At 38.3% G+C, this 24,543-nt stretch overlaps 1 protein-coding gene across 1 annotated transcript in view; it reads left to right on the forward strand.

Annotated features, from left to right (window-relative positions):
* ap1m3 (adaptor related protein complex 1 subunit mu 3) overlaps window positions 1–24,543 on the forward strand; it is a 29,285-nt gene continuing 4,742 nt past the window's right edge. Inside the window, exons 1-11 of the mRNA XM_079672707.1 lie at window positions 1–546; window positions 8,314–8,470; window positions 9,333–9,400; window positions 9,970–10,100; window positions 13,435–13,582; window positions 15,206–15,332; window positions 19,458–19,600; window positions 20,494–20,565; window positions 20,811–20,969; window positions 22,824–22,949; window positions 23,288–23,363. Coding sequence (XP_079528833.1) covers window positions 505–546; window positions 8,314–8,470; window positions 9,333–9,400; window positions 9,970–10,100; window positions 13,435–13,582; window positions 15,206–15,332; window positions 19,458–19,600; window positions 20,494–20,565; window positions 20,811–20,969; window positions 22,824–22,949; window positions 23,288–23,363 — 1,249 coding nt within the window. The 5' untranslated portion in view covers window positions 1–504. The remainder of the gene's footprint in view (window positions 547–8,313; window positions 8,471–9,332; window positions 9,401–9,969; window positions 10,101–13,434; window positions 13,583–15,205; window positions 15,333–19,457; window positions 19,601–20,493; window positions 20,566–20,810; window positions 20,970–22,823; window positions 22,950–23,287; window positions 23,364–24,543) is intronic.

The raw sequence follows: 24,543 nt of genomic DNA on the forward strand, positions 1-24,543 counted from the left end.
TTTGAGTGCAAACTTTATGCGAATGTGGCCCGCGATGAAATTGTGTTTGACACCCCTGATCTAAACTGTACATAAGCCTGTCTGTCTATGGCTGTGAAATAATAAACATGTAGAGTAAAAGGAACAATATCTCCACGCCCCTCCCCGTAAATGTGGCTAATGGGGGAAATATAATCAAATTGTATTCCTAAAATAAAATAGGCTACTTCAAAAACAACGCAAAAACAATGCTTGAGTAACTGTACTGGTCATAGTGGGTGAATTTAGGAAAAAACAACTCACTTAGCGCCGGAAGTTATATTTATGTCACTACATGTAGCTTGACGCTCCGTTCCGGAAAAGCAGCGAGTTGCAGTGAAACGCAGACTGAAGGGAGTGGAGGAGAGGAGGAAGCAGGATGATGGGAGCGAATACTACTCCCTTTAAGTGACCCATATTTTACAGTAGACCTACATATTATCTAGACTAGTTCCTGCTCTCGAGGATTATTCTCTATCCACCAAGATGTCGGCGTCGGCGATATTTATCCTCGACCTGAAGGGAAAGGTAAGTTTGTGGCGACTTGTTGTTGGCGAAGTTCACACTGTTGTCAATGAAGCACCTGCTGCAAGACAAGAGTAGGTACGCTTATAAAAAGTCCATAAATGTAAGGGTATTTGCATCATTGTCTGCATTATATGCCTGTATACTTAATTTGACATTTCCTGCTTAGGTATTCTTAAACTCAGAGACTGTATGAACGCAAACAGAGCAGTCAGGAAGAGGCTCAACTGGTCAAACCCGTTCAACAGTGTTATGTGTTCAGACGGGCTTGTTCTTGTGCGGCGATGCAGCCTTTATTGTAGCCTACGTGTTGTGGCCTATTTCAAAGTTTAAAACTTTCTTTCTTTCTTTTATATCTTATCTAATCAATGTGGCTTACCTTAGTTAATAGGATAGTGTTTTGTTTGTGTCTGGACCTGGTCTGGACATGAGGTTGATATTTAGTCATTCTACAGAAAAGGTGAAAGTACTGTCACTTACTTTTGCAGACACCAAAATACATGACGTTGACCTAATACTCACATTCATTATATATGTTGAATAAATAGAGATTGTCTGCAATGGTACTAAATCAAAACATTTAAATAATTGTTATACATAAATTGCAATTTATTTAAAATGCCAAGTTCAAGGAAATTCCTTGTCACTTTGATCATACATGGAAATGGAGCTTATAGTTTTCATTTAAAATATTTTTTTTTCAATAAATAAATCTCATTCATATGCAAATTATTATTAATAATATCCAATAAATGTCAGTCACCCAAAAGTACGTCATTGGTCTTACTGCTACAAAACGCTTTTATTTTGAAGTAATGTAGGCTACTGTCTCGTGCCTCCTGTAACAAGAGATCATTTGAGGCAGTGCAGTTGACAAAGACATAAGGAAAGTCAGATACTTCTTACTTTGTTTGTTAAAGGTGTCATTTTATCTTCAAATTTTACGCGCGTCTTTCAAGACTGTCATTAGTGTTACTCATTTCATAGCCCTAGGGGTGAACATTTGAATGGGAAAATGTATTGTATTGAAGAGTTAAACGATTTTGATATTGACTGAAGCCATATTTGGTCTGACTCCAAATTGTCACTGGTGTTACCTTCACTGGTGTTACCTTCACTGGTGTTACTCTTCTTCCTGGTAACACGTAACACCAGTGACGTTCCTACTGTATATAAATAAGCTAGTATAATGTATACAAATAATAAAAATAATAAAAATATGTTAAGCTCTACTTGTTGTGGATTCATCAAGTTAAGTGTTAGTTATTGCTATTTAACAGGTTTTAGATGTGTTTAGAAGGAATATATTTCAGCAGATTTGTATCACCCAGATTCCACCTTTTCTGTAGAATGAGCTCATTAAGGCACTTCTATGCTTCATTTTCTAGAGTTAAAGTTATGATCCTAGTTAATTTAGCAGTTGCTCGATTGGTAGATTAATCATTGCTTTAGATTGAATATCATTGTAAACTGAATATTTTTTAATTGTTGGTCATTCAACCCGGAAGCAATTTTAAAACCTAAAATTGATACTGTTTGAGCACATTTGTCTATTGTGTGGCCTTTATAGCCCAAACAATTAAAGGGGACATATCAAGCTAAATGCACTTTTGTACGTCTTTTATACATGAATATGTGTCCCCGGTGTGTCAGGGAACTCACCAAGTGTCAGAAAACACAACCCTTTCTCTTTTCCTCCATACCCAAATATCTAAAAACGGGGCTACAACGGATCTGATACAGACTGATACAGATTTGAAAATAGTGTGACGTCAGTGACGAGGAGTTCCGCCTATATGGCCAACTGTCCACCAATCAGGGGAATGAGAGGTTGCCGTGGCATGGTAACAGCATGGTAACATGACGCTCGTAACTCGGCCCCCTCCTTTGCAGGGGGGCATGGTCAGCTGCAGCGCATGCAAAGACAGGGTGGAGGAGAGGAAAATAGAGCAAAATGAGGCATGGCTAAAATGCATGATTTGTTTGGTATTTGATTTTTTAGATTTTTTTTTATAAATATACCTTATATAGGTATGGCCCGAGAATATATTATTCAAATATAGCATGATAGGTCTCCTTTGATTAGGAAAGTTATTGACCAATCATTTGAGGATTATTTTATTATTTACTAATGAAGTCATTCTCAAATCACTAGCAGTATCTAAAAATTGTTTATGAAATACATTTCTAATGAATCTCTTAATGCCTTGGAGTTTTATGTATATGCACTCTAGCATAGTATAAATAAAAGAGGACACAGATATTACTACTATTTTGATATCTGAACCTCACAGGGTTAATTAATTTGAGGGCTAGAAAAGGAATTGCTGAAGAAGTCTTATATGCTTGACAATACACATCAAGAACAAGGATCAGTCCCTCATAGCCTGGATGTCTTATTGTACAGATTAAAGGCTTGTTCTTTCCCTATCTATCTGTCTCTGCCCTGGGGCAACTCAGAATCTCTTCACCTTTAATCCCCCCCCCCCCCCCCCCCTCTTTCCTGACCAGGAGAGGGTCCTTTCTCCTCTGTAACTGTTGTTTTAACTCATCGTGGATAACAACAAAAACTAGACAGACATGTCATTCCAGTACATACATATCTAGACACGGTTGAAAACACACAGCTACTACAGAAGCCAGTGTCCGCCTCTGCCCTCCCCCCCCCCCCCCCACCCTCATGTCTCAAGTTGTAGCTCCTGGGCACTAGACCACACACTGCTGGCTGCTGGGACCCACTGTGTAGACTGAAATGTCACGCTATTGAAATCAGCACGGCATTATTTGTTCGGACTGAAGTTTTGGTTGAAATAGCAGCACATTTAATTAGCTAGAAGCATAAAAGTGTAAGGTTTTACAACAGTGCTTCCAAAAGAGCTATAGCTGCTATAGTTTCCCATTGTGTGTTTGGTTTTTGATCAGTGTACATTCATCCACATTAAAGTGTAAATGTATGAGTTATCTATATTTTCAGTCAGTTTTGCTCCTCACTTTTTAGGTGGCTGCCACTTTAGTACAGACTGAAATACCTCAACAACAACAACAACAACAACAACAACAACAACAACAACAACAACAGTATAATACATTTTTCTGTAACTCCATTTTTGATGCCCATCAGATAAATCCTCATGATTTGCTGATCTTTTGACTTGTATTTGAGCTTCACCCTAAGGCCAAATGTTAAAATGGTCCTATACTTTGATTTAAGACTGAATACCTGCAAAACTAATAGCATTGAAATCAGCCTGTAGTTCCCTCTGTTTATAAGTAAATATTACCATGCTTAAATGCTAAGCTTACATGATGAACATGGTAAACATAAATCTATCAACTGAAAGACAGCAATTTAACATCATCGCTGTGAGCTCAATGCACCGCTGTGCCTTACAGAGCTGCCAGCTTGCCTGTGTGTTGACTCTTGTTGAATTGGTAGTCTTAAGCAACAACAAACCTCTTGCTGTTCAGAAAAAGAAGCACTGTGAGCATACACAATGTTAACTGGTTGCAATTAATGGACCAATTCACTAGCCCTTTTTGCAGCCTTCAATGTGCCATTATTTCATCTATAAGTGAGCTGTATAGTTAACAGCCTCGTCACTCTAAAGCAGGGGTATTCAACTAAAATGCAACGAGGTCCAGTTAGAGAAAATCTCCCCATGCAAAGGTCCGGAACATCAAAATGTCTAACTTGCTTCATGAATTAGTGTGATATATATTGAAGTAGCCTGTAGCTGTATCAACGTCTGCATGTAATCAACAACTGACTGCCAATCAAATAAAGAAAGTACAATTCATAAATAACAATATTTATTGTCAATTAACATTGAACTATACAGATATACAGTAAAATACTGTGGATATGTGTAATGTTCCTCTCGGGCTGCATTTCAAAATAAAATAGAGAAAATAAATAAAATAGCTTTTGAAAATATGTGCATCTTAAAAGTGTTTAATTTTAGATAAATAAAATAAAGTGTAGCAGCAGCTTAAGCAGATTTTTATTTTGGGATATTTTACAAATCAATCCCCTTTTAAACTCTATTCTTGTTATTTTCAACAACTTTTTTGTTACTGTCATATAGTATTTTATACCTGTTTTTTATTTAGTCTCATTAATAACTAATGATCATATCAAGGTGTGCCTGAACCTCACTGAGCTGAGGTTATTTGAGCCTCTCAGGAGAGAGCTCTCTTCCACCTGGTTGTAGAAAAGCACTTTAAATTCGTTAGCATAGCAAGCTAACCAGATGCTAATAACAACAGATCGCCACTGTGCTTACAACTAAAGACACAGCCGCGCAAACACTGCGGTGTGTACTGCTCCTTATGGGTACTGCAATATTTGAAGAGCTGGAGCGGCGTTGGTGCTCTCCGTCAGCACTCATTTCAGACGAGACATATACCACGTGAAGACACGTTACGCTCGTGTTGTGTTCAAGGAACCTTGTTTAATTATTTTTGCGGTCTAGATTTCTTCTTCTTTTTTTTTGAAGAAGTCGGACTGACGGACGGACTCCCCCCGCCCCCAAAACGAAAACTCTTCGGTTCTCCACGAATTACACAAGTCATCCAAATCAGCGTTAAAAAAGCGGGAGGCGCCGAAAAATCCCCTATTAATGTATTGATATAACTCCGGGTCCGTATAGGTCTGCGTCTGGGTCCGGATGCGGACCGCGGTCCGCCAGTTGCCGACCCCTGCTCTAAAGTATCATCACAATTATCATTTTGTGAGGTTTCTCTCACAGTGTTGATAGAGTTATGCTTTAAGGTTTGTGTTGCAATTTTTCTCCAAACGTCCTGAAAATAGTTTTGTAGGACTTTGGTTGTTCCTGTTTGCTTTTCAGTGATACACTCCAGTGAGGTTGCCATTTACCTTTTAGACGTCAGAGCGAGTGGTTCCTATTGATTTCACACATTGTGAAAAGTCACTGATTGCCTTGTGTGTCCCAATAAAAAAAATACATGAAACGAGAATCCCTTTGGGACTTTTAAGGCCACCAGTTGTTTTAAAGAAAAATATGTTGTTACCAACAAAAATAGACTCACAGTTTTATCGGAAATGGATAACCTCAGTATGATATTCTGATGTAGAAAATGCAATTTTAAACAAGGTATCATCAGTAGCCTACAGTATAAATCCTTTTACTTTTTAACTATCTTCATTGCCTATTATCTTATAGTCCTATTTCCCTTCTACCTCTTTACATTTGTTATTTCTGCTAGAGTATGTTTTATATTAAAGCTGTATCTATGCTAACCTATTGTTATTTCAACCTGTTTAAGAAACATGCCAAATATAAATCATGTATTTATGGGAATGTGATTGAATTGATTTAGCAAGTATTTGTAAATGCCATCACAACTTCCCAGAAATGTTGTTATCAGACATTATCGTGCCTTCTCACAGTAGAATTTAATGAGACCTGGATTATGAAGTAGCTGCACTCTGCTTTGGGGCATGAAATATGCTAACTGTTTGTGTGAGGTGTTCTCTTTGATATACTCTGCCTCTGCTGAATATTCAACACTATCTGATGTTTTTCTTTTTCAAACTAAGTGTAACTGACACACATTCAAACCAACGTGACATCACAATGATATGTTGACTTTCAAATAACCTGAACAACTTAAAGGTACAAAAATAACTATTCTAAACCATCATTGTGATTGTGTTGTAGCAAAGACTTAATTTTCACAGTTTCAAGCCCCAAACAGTTTGTATTGTCAAAGGAGGAACCTTCAACATGCTGCTATCTCCGCATTCAGCTGACTGAAATAGCTCTCAAAAAGAAAATGCAATTTTTCAGAAAAAAGGCAAACACGCATCAATTTAACAACAATGTTAAATTACAGAAAGGGTAAAAGAGCAGTCAATAACAAATGTGTCACTACCTTACTTTAGAAATGTGTTGATTTAATCTCACAGGATTAGTGAAACACATTGATAGTGTTGTTCTGTGACTAATTTCTGTATTGCTTCAAGCAGAAATCAACCTTTTTATTTTACAAAAAACGAGAAATAACTCAAAGGTTTTATGCATTTTGCACAATGTGGAGGCCGGAATCTATGCAGTGTTTGCTTTTAACTCTCCATAAGTGCAGTGTGGGTCTGTGTAGGTTTTGGATGAGTGGGATTTACAATAATGGACTACTCCTGTTGTTTGAATAATTCCAGAAGAATGCAAAAAAAGCCATCACATTTTCACAAACCCGTCAAGATGATATCGTTAAAATTGCTTATTTTGCCCGGAAGTCTTTCCTAAACCCACAGACATTACATTTCCAAAAAACAAAAACTTAAAGGCAGCCAATCCTCACATATGAGATGCTAGGTATTAATTTAATAATTATGTGATTATTCATTTATTTTCATTTTTAAGTTGATTGAGTCACTTTTATATTGTTTCAGCACTAAAATAGCATGAACTCTTAACTTGTCGATGTGAAACACACTAGCTTTGAATCCATTGTAGATATGGATTCTGCATTTAGAAATGCTGTTAAAGTAAATCCTCTGATCTCATCCTTCATTTGCCGTTAAGACTAACCTTTCTTCAGTTGCCTCCAACATTCTTTCTGTAAAGTTTTTCCATCAAAGTTTACTTCCAGAACTACAAAGTGAACCTCTGGATTTCTTACAGCGGTCGTCAGTATTGCAATTTCTTTTGATGCAAAGATTTTTTATTATACTTTATACCTCACTCTCCGTCTCTGGTGACCTGTGACCTTTTTGCTTTGCGGATTCTGTCTCCTCTCTCAGAAGCCGAGCAGTGGCCTGTTCATATCCTTTATTCTCCCCCAGATTACTTTGCTTTTCAGGCATTTCCTTTTTGTTCATTTCTTATTTCCTCATGCCTTTGTTGTATGCGCTCCAGTGTGACCCTGTGCAACAGACTCTATTAAAGAAAGGGGGGACGTTGTGTCTGCGTGCGTGCATGTCCTCTAGATCAGTCAAACGTAGAAGCTTTGTATTCTTTCTTCATTTCACTGTGTCTGGACTCTAGCAGGACTGCTGACTCAGCGTGTTGTGTGCATGTGTGTTACTATGATAGGGAGATAAGGGGGTTTCATAAAATAAAGAGAATAGATAATGTTTAAAAAATCATCACAATATCAGGCTCTTAGATACAAAGAAAGATGTTTTTAATTTGCATTGACATTTGATGCTTCAAAGGCAGAAATACAAGTCTTACTGTAGGAGTCTCTGTTTTTAGTATAGGGAAAAGCTGCAATAATAGACGTGTCCAGGTCATTGACTTGCTAGCTAGCCTCATTTACAGTTGTTTGCCTACTAAATTAAAAAGCAGAACATTGCTATATTTGAAGGACTAAAAACTAACATTTTCTGCCATTTCTATTTTTATGTTGATTGAGTAATAATATAAATAATAATAATAACTAATTCATAGTCATACTGCTGGTGGACACATTTCTAATGTAAGGTAGTGACACATTTGTTATTGACTGCTCTTTTAAAACCTGAACATTTCTTGAGTTTTCGTAAAGTAGGCTTAGGCTTCTGTTTCAAGTTGAGAAGGTGGTCGTTCATCATTCATGATCAAAAGTTGGACCCACAGTTTGAACATTACATTTCGAGATAGTTTGGAAAATGGTGCAAACTCCATCCCTTAGGTTATTCAGTAAGCATGTTTAAGCTTGAGTGTTCAGGTTTCATATACATGCATATATGCACATTTAATGACAGTGTTGAGGCTCAACTATTATATCTTCGGACTTCATTTATTGTGTTTAACATTATGGTTTCAGGTGCTAATCTGCCGTAACTACATGGGGAACATGGACATGAATGAGATCGACCATTTTATGCCCATCCTGATGAAGAGAGAAGAGGAGGCGGAGATGACACCTATGGTCACCCATGGCTCCTCACACTTCCTGTGGATCAAACACAGCAACCTTTACTGTATCCTTCTGAGTTCATGTCTGCATATAAAATGTAGCAGCGATTAGGGTTGCTCCATTAATCGTATTTTAATCGCAATTACGATTTTGACTTGCAACGATTACGAAAACAACGTAATTGAAATAAAACGATTATTTTCTTCTTATTATTATTATTATTTTATTTTTTATTGGTTTTTCAGTTGAATTATACTTAAAGTTCAGGTTAATCAACTGTTAAAAACATACTGTTTCCATTTTTTTCAATAAATTGATGTTTTCAAAGTAAATGGATAATCGTTTTTAATAATCGTGATATCAATTATTGACTCAAATAATCGAGATTATAATTTTTGCCATAATCGAGCAGGCCTGGCAGCGATGTACAGTACAGCCTTTAACACACAGAGCTGAATGGCCTCTACCCTCAGCTGTCTCCAGCTTCACATCTCAGCAGCAGACGGCTTCTCAGCTTCTCTTTCATCCCATCATGTCGCACAGCCAATTATTTTTTTTAACACTGATTCACTGTGATGTGTAATTCACTATATATCCTCTCATAATGCAACATTGGGCAGTCACATTTCCTTACACATTATTAATTCAGCATGATATTGCAGTTGTGAGTAAGTGGTATTCCCAGTGCACTACATTAGACATGTGAGCTGTTTTACCTCCCTGTGGCCATGTTCTCAATTGCTTGCTACTGTGATGCATTCTTTTAGGATTTATTTCATTGCATTCATCTCACAACCACCCTCAGCACACTAATAGAGGTTCACTGCATGTCTCCGTCTCGACAGTTTCTAGTTTGTACAATTTAGTTTTTCAGCTCAAATACTGTCACTTGTAGATGTATAGTTGTTTCTTAACAGTCTGTCCAGTGGTGGCGATGACGAAGAAGAATGCCAACGCTGCTCTGGTGTACTCTTTTCTTTATAAAATCATCCAGGTAAGTTTGTTTGCATAAGTCCAAGTCTTCTACTTACTACTTGTGCTTAAAGTAGGTACAGTGGAATGAGAATAAGCTCATACAAGTAGAACATTACAGAAAATCTACAAGTTTAAGTCACATGTTTATCAACAAAAAAATATAAGATATGCTGGGACCGTCAATTTTGACCCTATATGGTCACTTCCCTGTCACATTCTTTAATGTTTATTTGTGGCTAGCATGAAAGGTGCCTTTTGTCATTATCCCCTGACAACATGAGGTGCAACTACCCTTTCTATTTCATTGGCTGTTTTCCCATTGACTATACAGTTTATCTTTTCGATGCTGCTACTTTGTATAAAACATCTTATGACAGGTTTTTGCTTCTTGAATAAAGCCAACAGCTTGCATAAATCTACACTTTAACAACCAATAAAAAAGCACGTTAGTACAGCAAAACTACTTGCCTATTTTATAGCTACATGTGCAGTCGCTTTGGATAAAAGCATCAGCTAAACATACATAATTGGCTAGAAAATATAACATGCAGTGTGTGTCAAACTACGTCTGTCTGTATGTCTTTGTAGGTATTTAAGGAGTACTTTAAGGAGCTTGAGGAGGAGAGTATTCGTGACAACTTTGTGACGGTGTACGAGCTGATGGACGAAGTGATGGACTTTGGTTTCCCTCAGACAACAGACAGCAAGATCCTACAAGAGTAAGGAGACATTACATGACTGAAAAACAGAGGGGATCAGTTACTGTACCAATGATTTTCCTTAACCATGAAAAAGGTCCTAATTATTTACATTCAACTTGACTATCAATTATGTGTTTAGGCTCTCTCTTTGGGCATTTGAAGTGTAACATTAAATCTGCACATGAGGGTGTAAGGTCAAAGTTTAAAACTCTCAAAGGCTGTAATGCACTAAGGCACTCGAGTCTGATTTTAATGTGACCATTAGCTCAAGTGGTACCTGTACCAGCCATCAAGAACAAAACATGAGCATGTTTAAGTAAGATACCAGCTTTGTACTTGATACTGTAAGTGACCAACAGACAGGTAAGTAATAATACATAATGATTATGTTTTGCCATTGGCTTTATTTGTTGTTTCTCATTCTCAAATTAACTAAAACACACAAAGGTTATGTGTTCATAGTGCAGTGTGCACTGTGATGTTTAATTGGAATGCTGAACATTTACTTCACAATACCACAGTATCATTCGTTTTGTGTACACATGATACGCTTTGCTGCTAATCAATGGTTACATTATATTTGAAATCACACAATTTCACTGTACATTATTTTACCCTTTTAATGTCTTAAATGTGATTGGGCTAGTTAGTTTGCTGTTTGTGCTCCAAGGTTAGGCTGAGGTGTGTGTGTGTGTGTGTGTATATGTGTTTAGTGTCTGAATAGGGCTGATAATTACCAGGCTCCTATTGGCACTCAGATACAATGACACTGTCAGCTGGACACACTCGAGACTCTCAGACAGAAAGGCCCTGCTCTTCTCCAAGGAAACACACAACTGTCATCTCACACACACACACACACACACACACACACACACACACACACACACACACACACACACACACACACACACACACACACACACACACACACACACACACACACACACACACACACACACACACCCATTCCGTCATTCTCTGTCTATAAGCTATTCTAGTTGTCTGACCCTTTCATGACCCAATCAACAAAAAAAATGCTTTTCTTTCCACTTTCATTATAAAACTTACTACCTGGTGAAGTATAAATATGTGTTTGTTTGTTTGTGAGTGCTTGCTTGTATGTGTGGGTGGATGTAAGAGACTGAGTAAGTGAGAGTGCAGGGATGCATGTGTTCATATGTGTGTATGAATCTTCATGCGTGTGTGTGTTTGTTGTGATTCCTATTGCTATGCTAATGTCTCAGTTTGCTGCCAATCTCTGCTTCCAGATTCTTTCATTAGCATTTCGTGGGAGAATCAGGGCAAAACAGAACAAACAGCGAAGCAACAAAAACAACCATAAGTCGACCTCAAACCCACTTGTCAACGCCTTTTATCTCTTGGCTCTTTACTGTGTACAGTACCAAAATGGGTTTGACACCCTGTATGTGGGAGGAACTGGGACAGAAAACTAGGGAGAACATACTGCCTCAATCTGTCAATCATTCTAAAACTTGTTTATCAAGCACTTTTTGGGTGTTGACATTGGAAACATTAGGAGATGATAACATCAAGTTTCATCTCATTGTTTAACTCTCATAGCATCGTATTAATGAAAACAAGGAATTCTAAAGAATGGCTGTACACTACCTGCTCAGCAACAAGCTGGTGAACAATCTGAAGCATTGCGCAGTTAAAGACAGATTTTACTTCAGTAGTTGATAGGGACCAACAATTGAGCTAAAACTGTGTAAATATTGATTTTACATGTATCTTTTCAGCAGAAACACAACTCCAAATGAATGATAATGGATCCTGAAAAACAGTTTAGTTATTTGAGCGAAACAGCAGTTTTTATATTTTGAACAGTTGTACCAAGAACCAGATATATTATACAATTGCAATGTGTGTTACCAGATGCACAGTGCAGTATGGAAAGTAGTCTGCAGCAGGATAAAAACATTGGTGGTTCGGCGTGTTAACTATGTGCAGCCTCTCCTAAATTAGAAACTGCATGGAACACAGATTCCATTCCAGTTGCTCTATTTAAAAAGAAAAGGCTGCATACATACATACCCATGCACATGAGACATCACATGTGTCATTGGTGACATGAATAACAAGCACAATGTCATTCCAAGATTAGTACCCTGTCTGCTTTAACACTATTTCAGCAAGGGTACCATTTCAAACACCTTGTTGGTGTCAGAGGTTTTGGGGGAGAGTGGAATTTCCTTAAAGATAGAGCCACACAAAAAAGAAATGTTTAAGTTATGAAAATTGTACAACAGTGTTGCCACCACACTGTAGGTTTCCTAGCCAAGATCATTGGTTTCATATGTAAAAAAAGTTGTACACCATGAATACATGAACCAAATAATCACTTACACTTCAATCAAATGTGTTGGACATTATATTCCAGTGGAAATCGGATGGCATAAATTAGAAGTATGCTGTGCAGTAGGAGTGAACAGTGGCAGGGGGGAAGGTGTTGAATACAGGCCAGATCACATGTTGTTTTTCTAAGCTGCATCCTATTCTCATGACAGTTCATCATGTCTCCCTGGACACAGAACGAAGGTTGTTAAAACAAACTAGCCACCTTGTACATAAAGAGACAGCCTGCTGTACTGTGCAGTGATGAAGGGATGGATGGAATGAAAAACACATGCTGATAACTCTCATATATAATTAGAGGAAACTGATTTATGTTTCTAGAGTTGGGCAAGGGCACTTACAATAATTATTGATTATTATTATTTTAAACTGTATTAATCTCTTTTCTTTGGTCAATATCAATGAATCCAGGTCCAATCTTTGGATCATCAAATCCTATTTAAGTGGTGGTTCTTTTATTTCCTGGTGGTTCAAGACATGAGCAACACATTTTAGTATCCTGTAAAAAATGCATGCAAGTCATATTATCTTTGGCTGCAGTCACAATAGGTTTATGTAAATCTCCCTTTTTCAACTACGCCCATGAATAAACATGAATAACGACCTTCTGTAATTTATTTAGACTAGAATAGCTAATTTATTTTAATCGTGAGGTGTAATTAATACAAAATAGAAAACGAAATTCTGAAGATAGATTGTGTTAATACTATGAAACATTATGCTGTTTATTTTTCTGATTAAGAATCTTATTTTGTTGATAGGATTTATTATATTACTCCTAAGGAGATCAGGAAATCAAATTATTATTAAACGCTGTAGCCGTTTCTTGATATTTTCTTATCTTAAAATGTTGTCTGTGTCTGAGGCATCTTAATGAGGACTTTGCCCTTGTGGGATTTCAGGTGCTTCACACTTAATTACTAAACAGTTTGACAAATGATCATACAGGTCTTTCTGCCTTCCTCTCCTCAAGGTACATCACCCAGCAGGGTCATAAATTGGAGATCGGGGCTCCTCGACCTCCTGCCACCGTCACCAACGCTGTGTCGTGGCGGTCAGAGGGCATCAAGTACAGGAAGAACGAAGTCTTCATGGATGTCATTGAGTCAGTCAATCTACTGGTGAGGACCATTTTTGTTTTCTCAACCACATTTCCTGCATATAATATTAATAATAATACAGTGAATTTATATAGCGCTTTTCTAGATACCCAAAGTCACTTTACAAAACAATAAACAAAACAAACAAAGATGCGATGTAGTGAATAGGAAACATTACAAATAAAAATGGTGAACTGCATCGTGAACTGGCAGAGTAATGGTGTGGGTGAGGGGGGGGTTTTGAGTGCTTGTTTGAATGATGGTGCAGCAGTTGACTGTCTGATGCGGCTGGGGAGGGCGTTCCAGAGGGAGGGTGCAGAAGCAGATAAGACCCTGTCACCCCAGGTCTGGAGCTTAGTCCTGGTGGTCTTAAGGGTGTTTGCATATCTGGACTTTAGGCAACGAGTGGGGATGTGACGGTGGAGGAGGTCCTGGTGGTCTTAAGGGTGTTTGCATATCTGGACTTTAGGCAACGAGTGGGGATGTGACGGTGGAGGAGGTTTGCTTGTGGTAATTATTATGGAGTGATATGGTCTCGGCGGCGGGTGGAGGTGAGCACGCTAGCGGCGGAGTTCTGGACATATTGGAGTTTATTTGTGATTTTGTTGGGTAATCCGTAGAGGATGCTATTGCAGTAGAGGGAGAGGGTCGGAATGTCAAATGGCCACCTGGAGTCAAACAGAACATATTCATATATACCTTTGATGCACTTACTGTATTAACTCCAATGTCAGTTCTATATGCTTTATCCATCATCCTCCCATAATGATGATAAATAAAAAATGATGGGTTATATTTAACAGTTCGGTTTAGAGTTGTGTGCTTCCTTAAGGCAAAGTGTGTCACTGTTGCCATGTTATGAATCCTCCCAACAATTAATAAAATTGACTCATAAGAAGTTGAGTAATTATATTCTTCTAATTATTTATAATTGTTTTATTTATATCTCTCTGACCTTCTACTGCCAGCTATGATTCACACAAAGTAACCACTGATCCGTGATAGAATGTGACGCTATAAGGCACTAAGACTTTAATAAACCTATTGAGAAGAACGGACAAGGGCCCCAGATATCGTGCAGCTAAGAAGTGGAAATGTTTTGTATACATGGACACGCTGCTGTCTTTGAAAACCCACAGGAAGAGAAATGATTTTCCTCTTGAATCTAATGTCCTTGAAGAAACACCTCATGGACCAATTTGCTCATTTTTATGAGTCAAAAGGAAACTGATAAGGCACTTCTACAAATCTGCAGCTGCAGCTTCCTGTTCTGTAACCAGGGACTTCACACAAATGTTTTCAGAGGTTCTTCGTCTTGATGTTTTGCTTACATTTCTCACACTACATACTGAGAGCTCTTCACTCTTGTCCCACAGATTGTGCATGGTAGATCCAGCTTGTTTTTTTTATTTCTATCAATTTTGAGCAGTTGTGGTTATTCAGCACTACTGATCTGTTTATCGTTATTTAAATATAGCAACTTAATGTTTTACAGTAAAGCTTGTGTACTTTAAGGTGAGCTCTGCTGAGATTTGACTTAAAAGCTGATATCATAGCCTTAATAAAAGTGATCAGAATGCTATTCTTCAAGAGTGATTCCATACTTTTCTTGTTCAACGAGATTCTTTGCTCCTCTGACTATAGGTGAACGCCAATGGCAATGTGCTGCGGAGTGAAATAGTGGGCACCATCAAGCTCAACGTGGTCCTATCGGGGATGCCTGAACTCAGACTGGGCCTCAATGACAAAGTGCTGTTTGAAATCACAGGCAGTAAGTAACAGTGACTCATGCTCAGTGTCCAACACATCTGAGTGAAACACTAATGATCGTGTATTAGAGTCACATAAACAGTACATTTCACTTCAATCACATTCAGCACATATAAGAGGAGAATTGGGGAGAATAGTGTGGACAATTTAGAGACATAAAAATATCTTAAATTAAAATAATGCTTGGGGTATGTGTATTGTGAATCAATAATGCAAATCGCGTGCTTCTGGAAAATGCAATTTTTATAGTTTGAGTGTAGTCTAGTGGTTTGTGTCTACATCACCAAACCGGGGTCTATCTCATTATCCATCTTCCCTTCCAGTTAGACTTCTAGTAAGATTGCACAACACATTATTTCACATACTGACAGTGACATGCGAGAGGAATACTTCAATGTTTCTCTTTCATCTCAAGCTTTTAAGATTTGACATTTTTGATGGAGAACTTGAAACTATCAGTGGGGAAAGCTGTATTGTAATTTAAATAAAAGAATGTACTCTAAATATACAGTTCCTACTGCTAGAATTCTGATAAAAGCCAAAAAGAAATGTAAATGTGCTCCTGGTTGATGGATGAGCACTTGCTTTGAACTCAGCCTCACACTCACACTTTCACCTCCTCTCTCTGTCTAAACCCCCTCACTTAAAATCTCACACTCAGCTTAGCTTTCATCTTTCCTCATCTTCCCTCCCCCTCTCCTCCTACTTTCCCAATTTTTTCCAATAACGTCTCCTACTGCAACATCTCCCCTTGTCTGGTCGTGCACTCTCTCCCCCTTCTCCCTCTCATCTCCCTCTTTACTCCCTCTCTTTTTCCTCCCCCCTACCGCTTCCAACTGAAGAGGAAAGGCTCCATCACTGTCTAGCCTCCTTGCCTCTCAGTTAATCCCCCCCCCCCCCCCCCCCCCAGGCTACAGCCCTGCAGATGAAAGGCGAGGGTCTTTGGATATCCTGTATATGCAGCACACAATCCACCCGCTGTGTTTCGGAGTCTGGGAAAAACACATCCTCGGAGTAAAGATTATCACAAATAATGATCAAACAAACACACTTACAGCAACAGACACTCCTGCTGAATGTTTATACAGATATTAAAATGGGTTCTGCCCTCTCATCCTCAGCAGTTACACTTTTTTACATATCATTTCGCAGTCATTTGCCTGATCTGCACATTTTATCCCAGCAGGAGGCAGCCAAATCATGAAAGAAACTATAAATCCTATAACACTGCCCTCTGCTGGCAGAAATCCAGATCTGTCGCTACAAGGAAATAACTGACATACATTTGTGCATGAAATTACACAGCCCACAAAAAGCCTTCAGTCAGTACAGACAATGTGGCTTTTTATATCAAATATTCGATCATTTGACATACATGAGTTTCCACACCTTCTCACATGTCTCTTAGATCAATTACTTATCAGGGGTGTGTTTGTTTGATATCATAGGGATAAGTGTTTTGTTTTGACGACTATTTGCTTTTTCTTTAAGATAACTGTATGAGCTGAGAATCAGGCTATAACCAATTATTGTCCTTATTTCCCTATTTATCGACACACCCCTAATATCCTGTTTCCTCCACTTTTAAATGCTAAGTTTCTCTGTATTTTCTTGACGCCTCCAGCAATATCCCAGCACTGTAAGAGGTTTTGGAACAGAAAACATTTTCAAAATGCCATTAAACAGTTCAGTAGAGACAGCAGACAGAACACAGATTAGATTCCTCCTGTCTGCTGCTGTGTATTAAAAGCACAGAAACAGGGAAGAGCAGCCTTAAAGGTGAACCACAGGGGACACTGCTGCATCTTCAATCCCCACCTGGGATGTACACAAACACACACGCACACACCTGTCTCTTCTTGAGGTCCTCGCAGTGACAGAGAGTGCACCGTATGACCTTTGTTTCTTGTCTTTTTGATAACTCTGCGTGCAGTCGTGCCTGCGTGTTTCTGTGTTCGTTACTGACATAAAACAAACTGGAATAGAGACAGGGAGAGATCCGGATACCGTTCTAAAGGGCTTCTCTGCTTTGCTTGTTCAGGAGTGTTTTGACCTCACCCAGCCGACTCTCTGACATGAGGAAATGTCACACACTCAAATACGCACACACACACTCGCAAGCTAGCGCGAAATCAATAAAGGATGGTGCAGCTAGCAAACAAACATTCATGCACGACTGCACGTCAACTCTCTCAAGAAATAAAACAATAAAGAAGGAGATAAAGAAATACACACACACATACACACATACACACACACACACACACACACACACACACACACACACACACACACACACACACACATACACACACACACACACACACACACACACACACACACACACACACACACACACACACACACACACCGTGTCCCCTACAGTGCTGGCCCAGGTTGGTATACAGAGCAGGTGTGACTGTTGAATGGGGGATTTGCTTTAAGGCCCAAAGGCCCACAGTTATTACAGCAGTGTTCTCCTACTCAGCGCCCTCTATTAACCACAGAGGAGGAGAACAGCAGCTTTCTCCAGCAGAATAAAGATGCCACCATTGAGGAGGTTACGCTCAAAACTGCCTTTTGCCACAGTTTGCACTCTTGCTCCACCCTCGAGAAAAATTGTCTAGGAAAGCCTGTTTTTATTTTTACAGTTAAAATGAACCAGCCGACACAATGTGCTGATTTGTGTGTATAGTACAGTAGGCTCTCTAGTGCTCCTGTGGAGTTTCTAAAGTTGAAGTTAGATCAAGTTTATAGAGCTGCTTAATTGGTCACTGACTATGTCACTACCATACTCTTAACTGTGCATTAAATGTCACTTGTTAGATGCTTTTATCCAAAGCGATTTACATACTGTGGGCAATCCCCATGAGCAATTTGAGGTGAAGTGTCTTGCCCAGGGACACAACGACATGCTGACTGCAGTGGGATTTGAACCTGTGACCCCCTGATCCCAACACCTACGGACAACCCACTACGCCACACGCCTACCCACTGACATCATGTTCATTGAGCAAACTGATGACAAGGGACATTTATTACACTCAATGAATAATAATAAGGATACTAACAAACTGATCAACTGTTCAATTAATCAAAATAGGGAATTAACTGCAGAACTTTCTTGTAAAAAAGAATGAACTTTTACAATTTTCTGTCTCTTTTTTTATTGTTGCTGTTTGTATCTTTTATTATGATCCAAACTTCGTAACTCCATAATCCAATAATGGATTAATCTGCCGATTTATGTTTTAAATTATTGGGCTCATTGTTTGGTCAATTAAATGTCAGAAACGTTCATCCATTTTTCCATCCAAGTTTCCCAGATCCAAGGTGATGTAGTGGTTGCATCTCTAAACTATTTATTCTTTATCCAGCAACAAAGTGTTAGGAATTATTGCTTTACACAGTATTTTTCCCTCAATAAACAAAGGACTAATAACTCCCCATGTGGCTGTGTGTTTGTCTGGTTTAAACACCTCAATTGACAAATGATTTTGTACAAAGTCAGATTACTAATGATGTAGTGGGGAAAAACAGTCCCATTGGCATAAAGACTTCCCTGTAGGCGTGTTTCCTGAAAGAGACCAACATATAAACCCTGCATTAGTTTAGTAGGCGGAATTATTTCATAAACAGTATATCACTATTTTGACAACAAAGCAAATGTTGTTTTTCCTTGGCAGGGTAATGAAGCAACGCCTCTTAGGGAGATAGATTGGTGTTGCTGTCAGAAGTGTCATTTTCTCGCTCATAGTACAATGTTTATTTACTTTGTTGTGTTTGTGTGGGTGTGTTTGTGAGGCAGAATAGTGTTCGGTGGGGAAGGAGATGATGGCATGGCAGCAGGTTGGAGGTTGTTTGTGTGTAGCAGCTGACGTGGGGGACAAGAAGAGGGCATACTTGGTGATGTACACCCTGTGAGAGAGAGAAAGACAGTGTGAATGTTTGTCTGTCATCATTTCCCTGACCTTGATTCCCCCTAAGACTGCGTGGAAGGCTCTCAATCTGTTTTGTGTGTGTGTGTGTGTGTGTGTGTGTGTGTGTGTGTGTGTGTGTGTGTGTGTGTGTGTGTGTGTGTGTGTGTGTGTGTGTGTGTGTGTGTGTGTGTGTGTGTGTGTGTCAGGAGAGAAGAGTAAGGCAGTGGAGCTGGAGGATGTGAAGTTTCATCAGTGTGTCCGTCTGTCACGCTTCGAGAACGACCGCACCATCTCTTTCATCCCCCCCGACGGCGAGAGCGAGCTCATGTCCTACCGCCTTAACACGACGGTGAGTAGGACACACACACACGCACACGCACACGCCACACGTCTAATTTGTCTCACAGTAAGGCATGTACACAGACACAAGCTAGAAAGTTTATTATTTTGTAGACTTTTTTTGTCATATTTTCCATCGTAATATTTATCACAGATATTGAAGTAAACAAACATATAAATATAACTCAATAATTATGTCATTTTCTTATTAAATGTTACAAATATAGTTGTTGTATTTTTGTTATTTGTTTTGATTTAACTTTCAGCGATGTAAGCTGTAAAACATTTGAAATAGTCTATATGTTACTGTCACTGCTGATATAGTTTGTTGTTATAAATTAATAAATTGCCTTATATATAAAGTTTTATCAAAAACAAAGCCTACCCTGGATCATATTACTGTGGAGCTTCATGATAGAAAATAAAACCTCAGGGAAGCATGAGAAGCTGTGTCAACAAAATGATGTAACCGAAATGAAGCTAACCAGAGAAATGCATATATCTTAAAGATGATGTCCACAAGGTGTCAATACAACATCAGATATACTGTCATTCGTTTCCAAAGAGAATTAGTCCCACAGAGGGGACATTTACAGTGGACATCCAAACTTTTACTCTAATAAAGTAATATCTAAGAAAGAATCTTTGTGGCTGCAACACATTTGAATGCCTAGTAACAATGACAGTTTTTATGTTGCAAGATTCAGTATTTCCACTCCTCCTGACATGGTGTTTAATGAACAGAAGATGTTAAAGGGGCGCTGCAAGCAGTTCTTGTCTCCCTTGTAAAAACACAATCTCTCTCTCTGTTGTCCACTGTGTCATTGGTGATGTGTGTTGTAGTGATGCACTTCAGCTCTGCGCTCTCCCCTTCTGACCTTGTCCACTCTCTCCCTCTGACAGGTGAAGCCTCTCATATGGATTGAGAGTGTGATTGAGAAGTTCTCTCACAGCCGTGTGGAAATCAAGGTGAAGGTAAGGATGAGTGTCACATAAAAACACACACAGTGGCAAAAGCTTATCCACTTCACTGCAACTTGATTAGTATTTATGACACACCCTTCAGAAGGGGATTACCTCTGACCATCTGTTTGAGGAATACAGACTCAAAATAACAAGTTTGAATAATCATTTAGGTATTGATCTGAATTTGGACGCCCTTTCTTTATTGTAAAGATCTCAGATGACATTTGAACTCTGTCCTCTGTGTCCTTCCACAGGCTCGAGGTCAGTTCAAGAGCCGCTCCACTGCCAACAATGTGTCCATTATGGTGCCAGTGCCCAGTGATGCTGACTCACCCAAGTTCAAGACCAGCACAGGCAGCGCCAAGTGGGTGCCCGAGAAGAACGCGGTGCAGTGGAACATCAAGTCCTTCCCTGTTAGTATGCCAACAACATATCACAACTTACACAAATATAACAAAACTAACTATGTCAAATATCAGATGAAAGTCTGATGAGCCTCAGTTTGATACACATGGGTGGCAAGTAGCTAAGTAAATCTACCGTATAATTTTAAGGTACTTTTACTTTCCAATTTCTGCTGCTTTATTTTTGTACTCCACTACAATTGAGAAGCAAATATTACTTTCACCCTACATTCAAAATAAGACTTAGTTAAAGCTAACAAACAGCATAAAGGTATTGGCATAAGCTCCAATAGCTGTAACACTTAAGTGATATTCACATTGATTTGTAAATAGTCATAAGGTAAAGTAAAGTCAATTTAGGGACTATTGAAATAGTCCCTAAATTGACCTCTCATAGTCATTATGAGTGATTTTACTTTTGCTACGTTTGGTTGTAAAATGATTGTAATTTCACTTAACTAAAATACATATCAAGGTATTTCTACATGGTGGTATTGCTACTTTACCTTAATTAATCCATCTTACTACTCCTTCTATGATTGATAATACTTCATAACTCCCATTGTCAGAAAAACAACTTGTATTTTTAATCTGGCAAGTATTAGACATCTTTCAAATCTTTCAATCAGCCTCCCCAAAAACAAAACAAATCACACTCATATTTTATCCATTGGATCCTGTAAAAAACGTTTGCTGTTAAAATATAGAGAAAAACAAGTTCACACATCTAAAAAAAAAAAATGTGGAACAGCATTAACTCAGTCGCGGTTTCGTTTATCTGGAAAGTTCTGTTATCTCCTCAGTAATTCATTATGTTTTCATCCTGTCAGCTGATGACGTATTGTTTTCCAGCTGGTGTATGACTCTTTTCTGTCTCTATCAACCTTTGGACACTATAAAACTCTATATTCTCTCAGGAAACCATACTTAACTAATGTTTGAAGGAGATTTAAAGAAACAAAGGTGATGCAGTGGCTTGTTGTGATAACAAACACAAATTCACTTCCTGTGAGAGCACATAGAGCTTTTAGAAATAACTGCAATTGCCTTCAGCTATTTCATAATCATCAATTTCTCATTTTATTATTTATAATATTATGCAAACAATTCATATTTCTCTTATCAGCTGTAGGAAAGAGATAAGGTTTCCACATCAACCTTATAACGACAAGTAGAAGAAAAGTTCTCAGCCAGAACACTTGTTTATTTTCAAGAAAGAGTTTCTTTATTTGTTTTCATCTGAGATTTTTATTCTTCGAAGAGGGCAAGACTCGGCTATAAAAAGATGATGTCCCAAACAACATTAACATTATCATCATGTGATGGCAACTTGTGGGTTGTTTGTTATTGTTATCAGGTTACTCTCAATAAAGCTGATAATAAGACAACACCCATACTACATTACCTGATAAAAAAATATTACTTAGATTTAATTGTGACTAAAAGTTTTTATTCTTGCATATTTAGTAATAAATCCTTGATTTGAAACCAAATGCCATGCCTTAAAGTCAGTTTGGTGACTGATTTGCAACAAACCAAATCCTTAACTAGCAGCGTCAGGGCTTGAATAATATTTGACAATGGCTGGTATAAGGAATGATTAACCTGTTTCTTGTGCTTATTTCCTGGAAAAGTCTGGCATCTATCTTAATTCCCATAGATGGACTACTGATTGACCTTTTCTTGACATGGAAGTTGACTAAGATTGCAATGAATATAACGTGTGTTTTGTTGTAGAAGAGAAAATGACTCCTCAAACAAAACCATTTTATCTGCAGGGCGTATTGAACAGTATCACTCTAATTGTTGTCTGTGTGACCAGATACAGCTTTGTGTTTTTGTTCTCTGTATTTGCACATGTAGGGTGGTAAGGAGTATATGATGCGTGCACACTTTGGGCTGCCCAGTGTGGACAGTGGTGAGCTGGAGGCAAAGATACCAATCACAGTTAACTTTGAGATTCCTTATTTCACCGTGTCTGGGATTCAGGTGGGTCCCTTTATTAACATCCATTACACAATTATTTCTTTAAAAAAATAACCACATTAGCGTGTAGCTCACTATTTAGTTCTGTAAAATGTGAAATGCATCAATAAATACATTTTCTTTTTTAACTTCACGATGTTTCTTAACCTATTTTAGAAATATTAGTCCTTCAGTTTGTCTCTAAGAATAAAATAACCATATTCATAAATAAACTGTTTTTAATGCACATTAATAATTATTATATGCAAGGACAGACTCATTAAAACATACAACACTATGTTGGTGGTGGTTTGTGAGTGAATAAGTGAAATAACTATATTTAACCTGTGTGTGTTGCATAGGTGCGTTACCTTAAGATTATAGAGAAGAGCGGTTACCAGGCATTACCATGGGTGCGCTACATCACACAAAGTGGAGGTGAGAACAAACACACTGAAATATTCTCACACTTTCAATAACCACACACATTTAGAGTCTGTATATCTGACTGGGGTGGTTATTATATATCTAAGGTAACACAAAGTCTGGGATTGGGGCGCTGAAAAGTTGTCAGTCCATGCCTAAATCCTCTGAGAAAATGTATAAAGGGTTTAATACTAAAAAACAACTAATCTCCCTAATCTGGACTGTGTGAGTGTTTTTCGATCAGATAATCAGATAAGAGCGCGTACAAAATTAACAAATATTGACCTACAGTAAGCAATTTCACAGGGAAGAGTACCATCACAAACATATAGATAAGATTTATTAAACTTAACGTTAATACGGAATTTCCAGTCGCCATACCGTGTTCTATTCATGTTCTCCAATTTAGCTGTTTTGCCTTTTTTCATGTTTAAAGCACGATAGTTTCAAACACATTAGCAAATCAGAGGTCACCTGAGGTTAAATAAGACGTCTTCCTTGAAAGAGCAGTGTCAGTCTTTCTGCATTACTATTCAGTATTCGGCCTAAAAGTGATACCAGCTGTATAACATCAATCATATCCATTACCTGGCTCTATCACCATGAGCCATGGCCCCGGGGGCTTTGAATGACAGCACACATGATATTAATGAGAAAAACTTTAAACGCCCGTTAGCTTCTGGTGTAAAATGCTTTATTTCTCAGTCGTTTTAATTTGAACAGAGATAGAGAGAAAGTTAGAGAACAGCAGATGAAGTTGCTGACCTGGGAATGAACCCCTCTGCATCTTTCAAACCCAAGTGTGATAGCAAGAGAGACAAGCGCCAAGAGAGGTGTCTTTAAAGGTCACCTATTATGCAAAATCCACTTTTTACGTCTTTTATACATACGTGTCCCCTCTGTGTAAAAGAGATTCTGAAAGTTTCAGGAACAAAGAACCCCTCTCTTTTTGTCCTGATCCATTTATATAAAAACCTGTCTGAAAATGAGCTGATCAGATGTTGGCCACTTTATGATGTCATAACGATTGTTTGGCTTTTGTAACCATTAGCCAATAACCAACCAAGGTAACCCCCCCCAGCCCCCCACCTTATCACCTGAAGCTCCTCCTAGAGCACCATTGTGTTCTTTTTAACCAAATATCTCTCAGAGGGGTGTTAGGAGTGGCTCCTTATTTTCATCTAAAGGTCCT

Source organism: Notothenia rossii (assembly GCF_949606895.1).
Source record: "Notothenia rossii genome assembly, chromosome: 1".
NCBI lineage: Eukaryota > Metazoa > Chordata > Actinopteri > Perciformes > Nototheniidae > Notothenia > Notothenia rossii.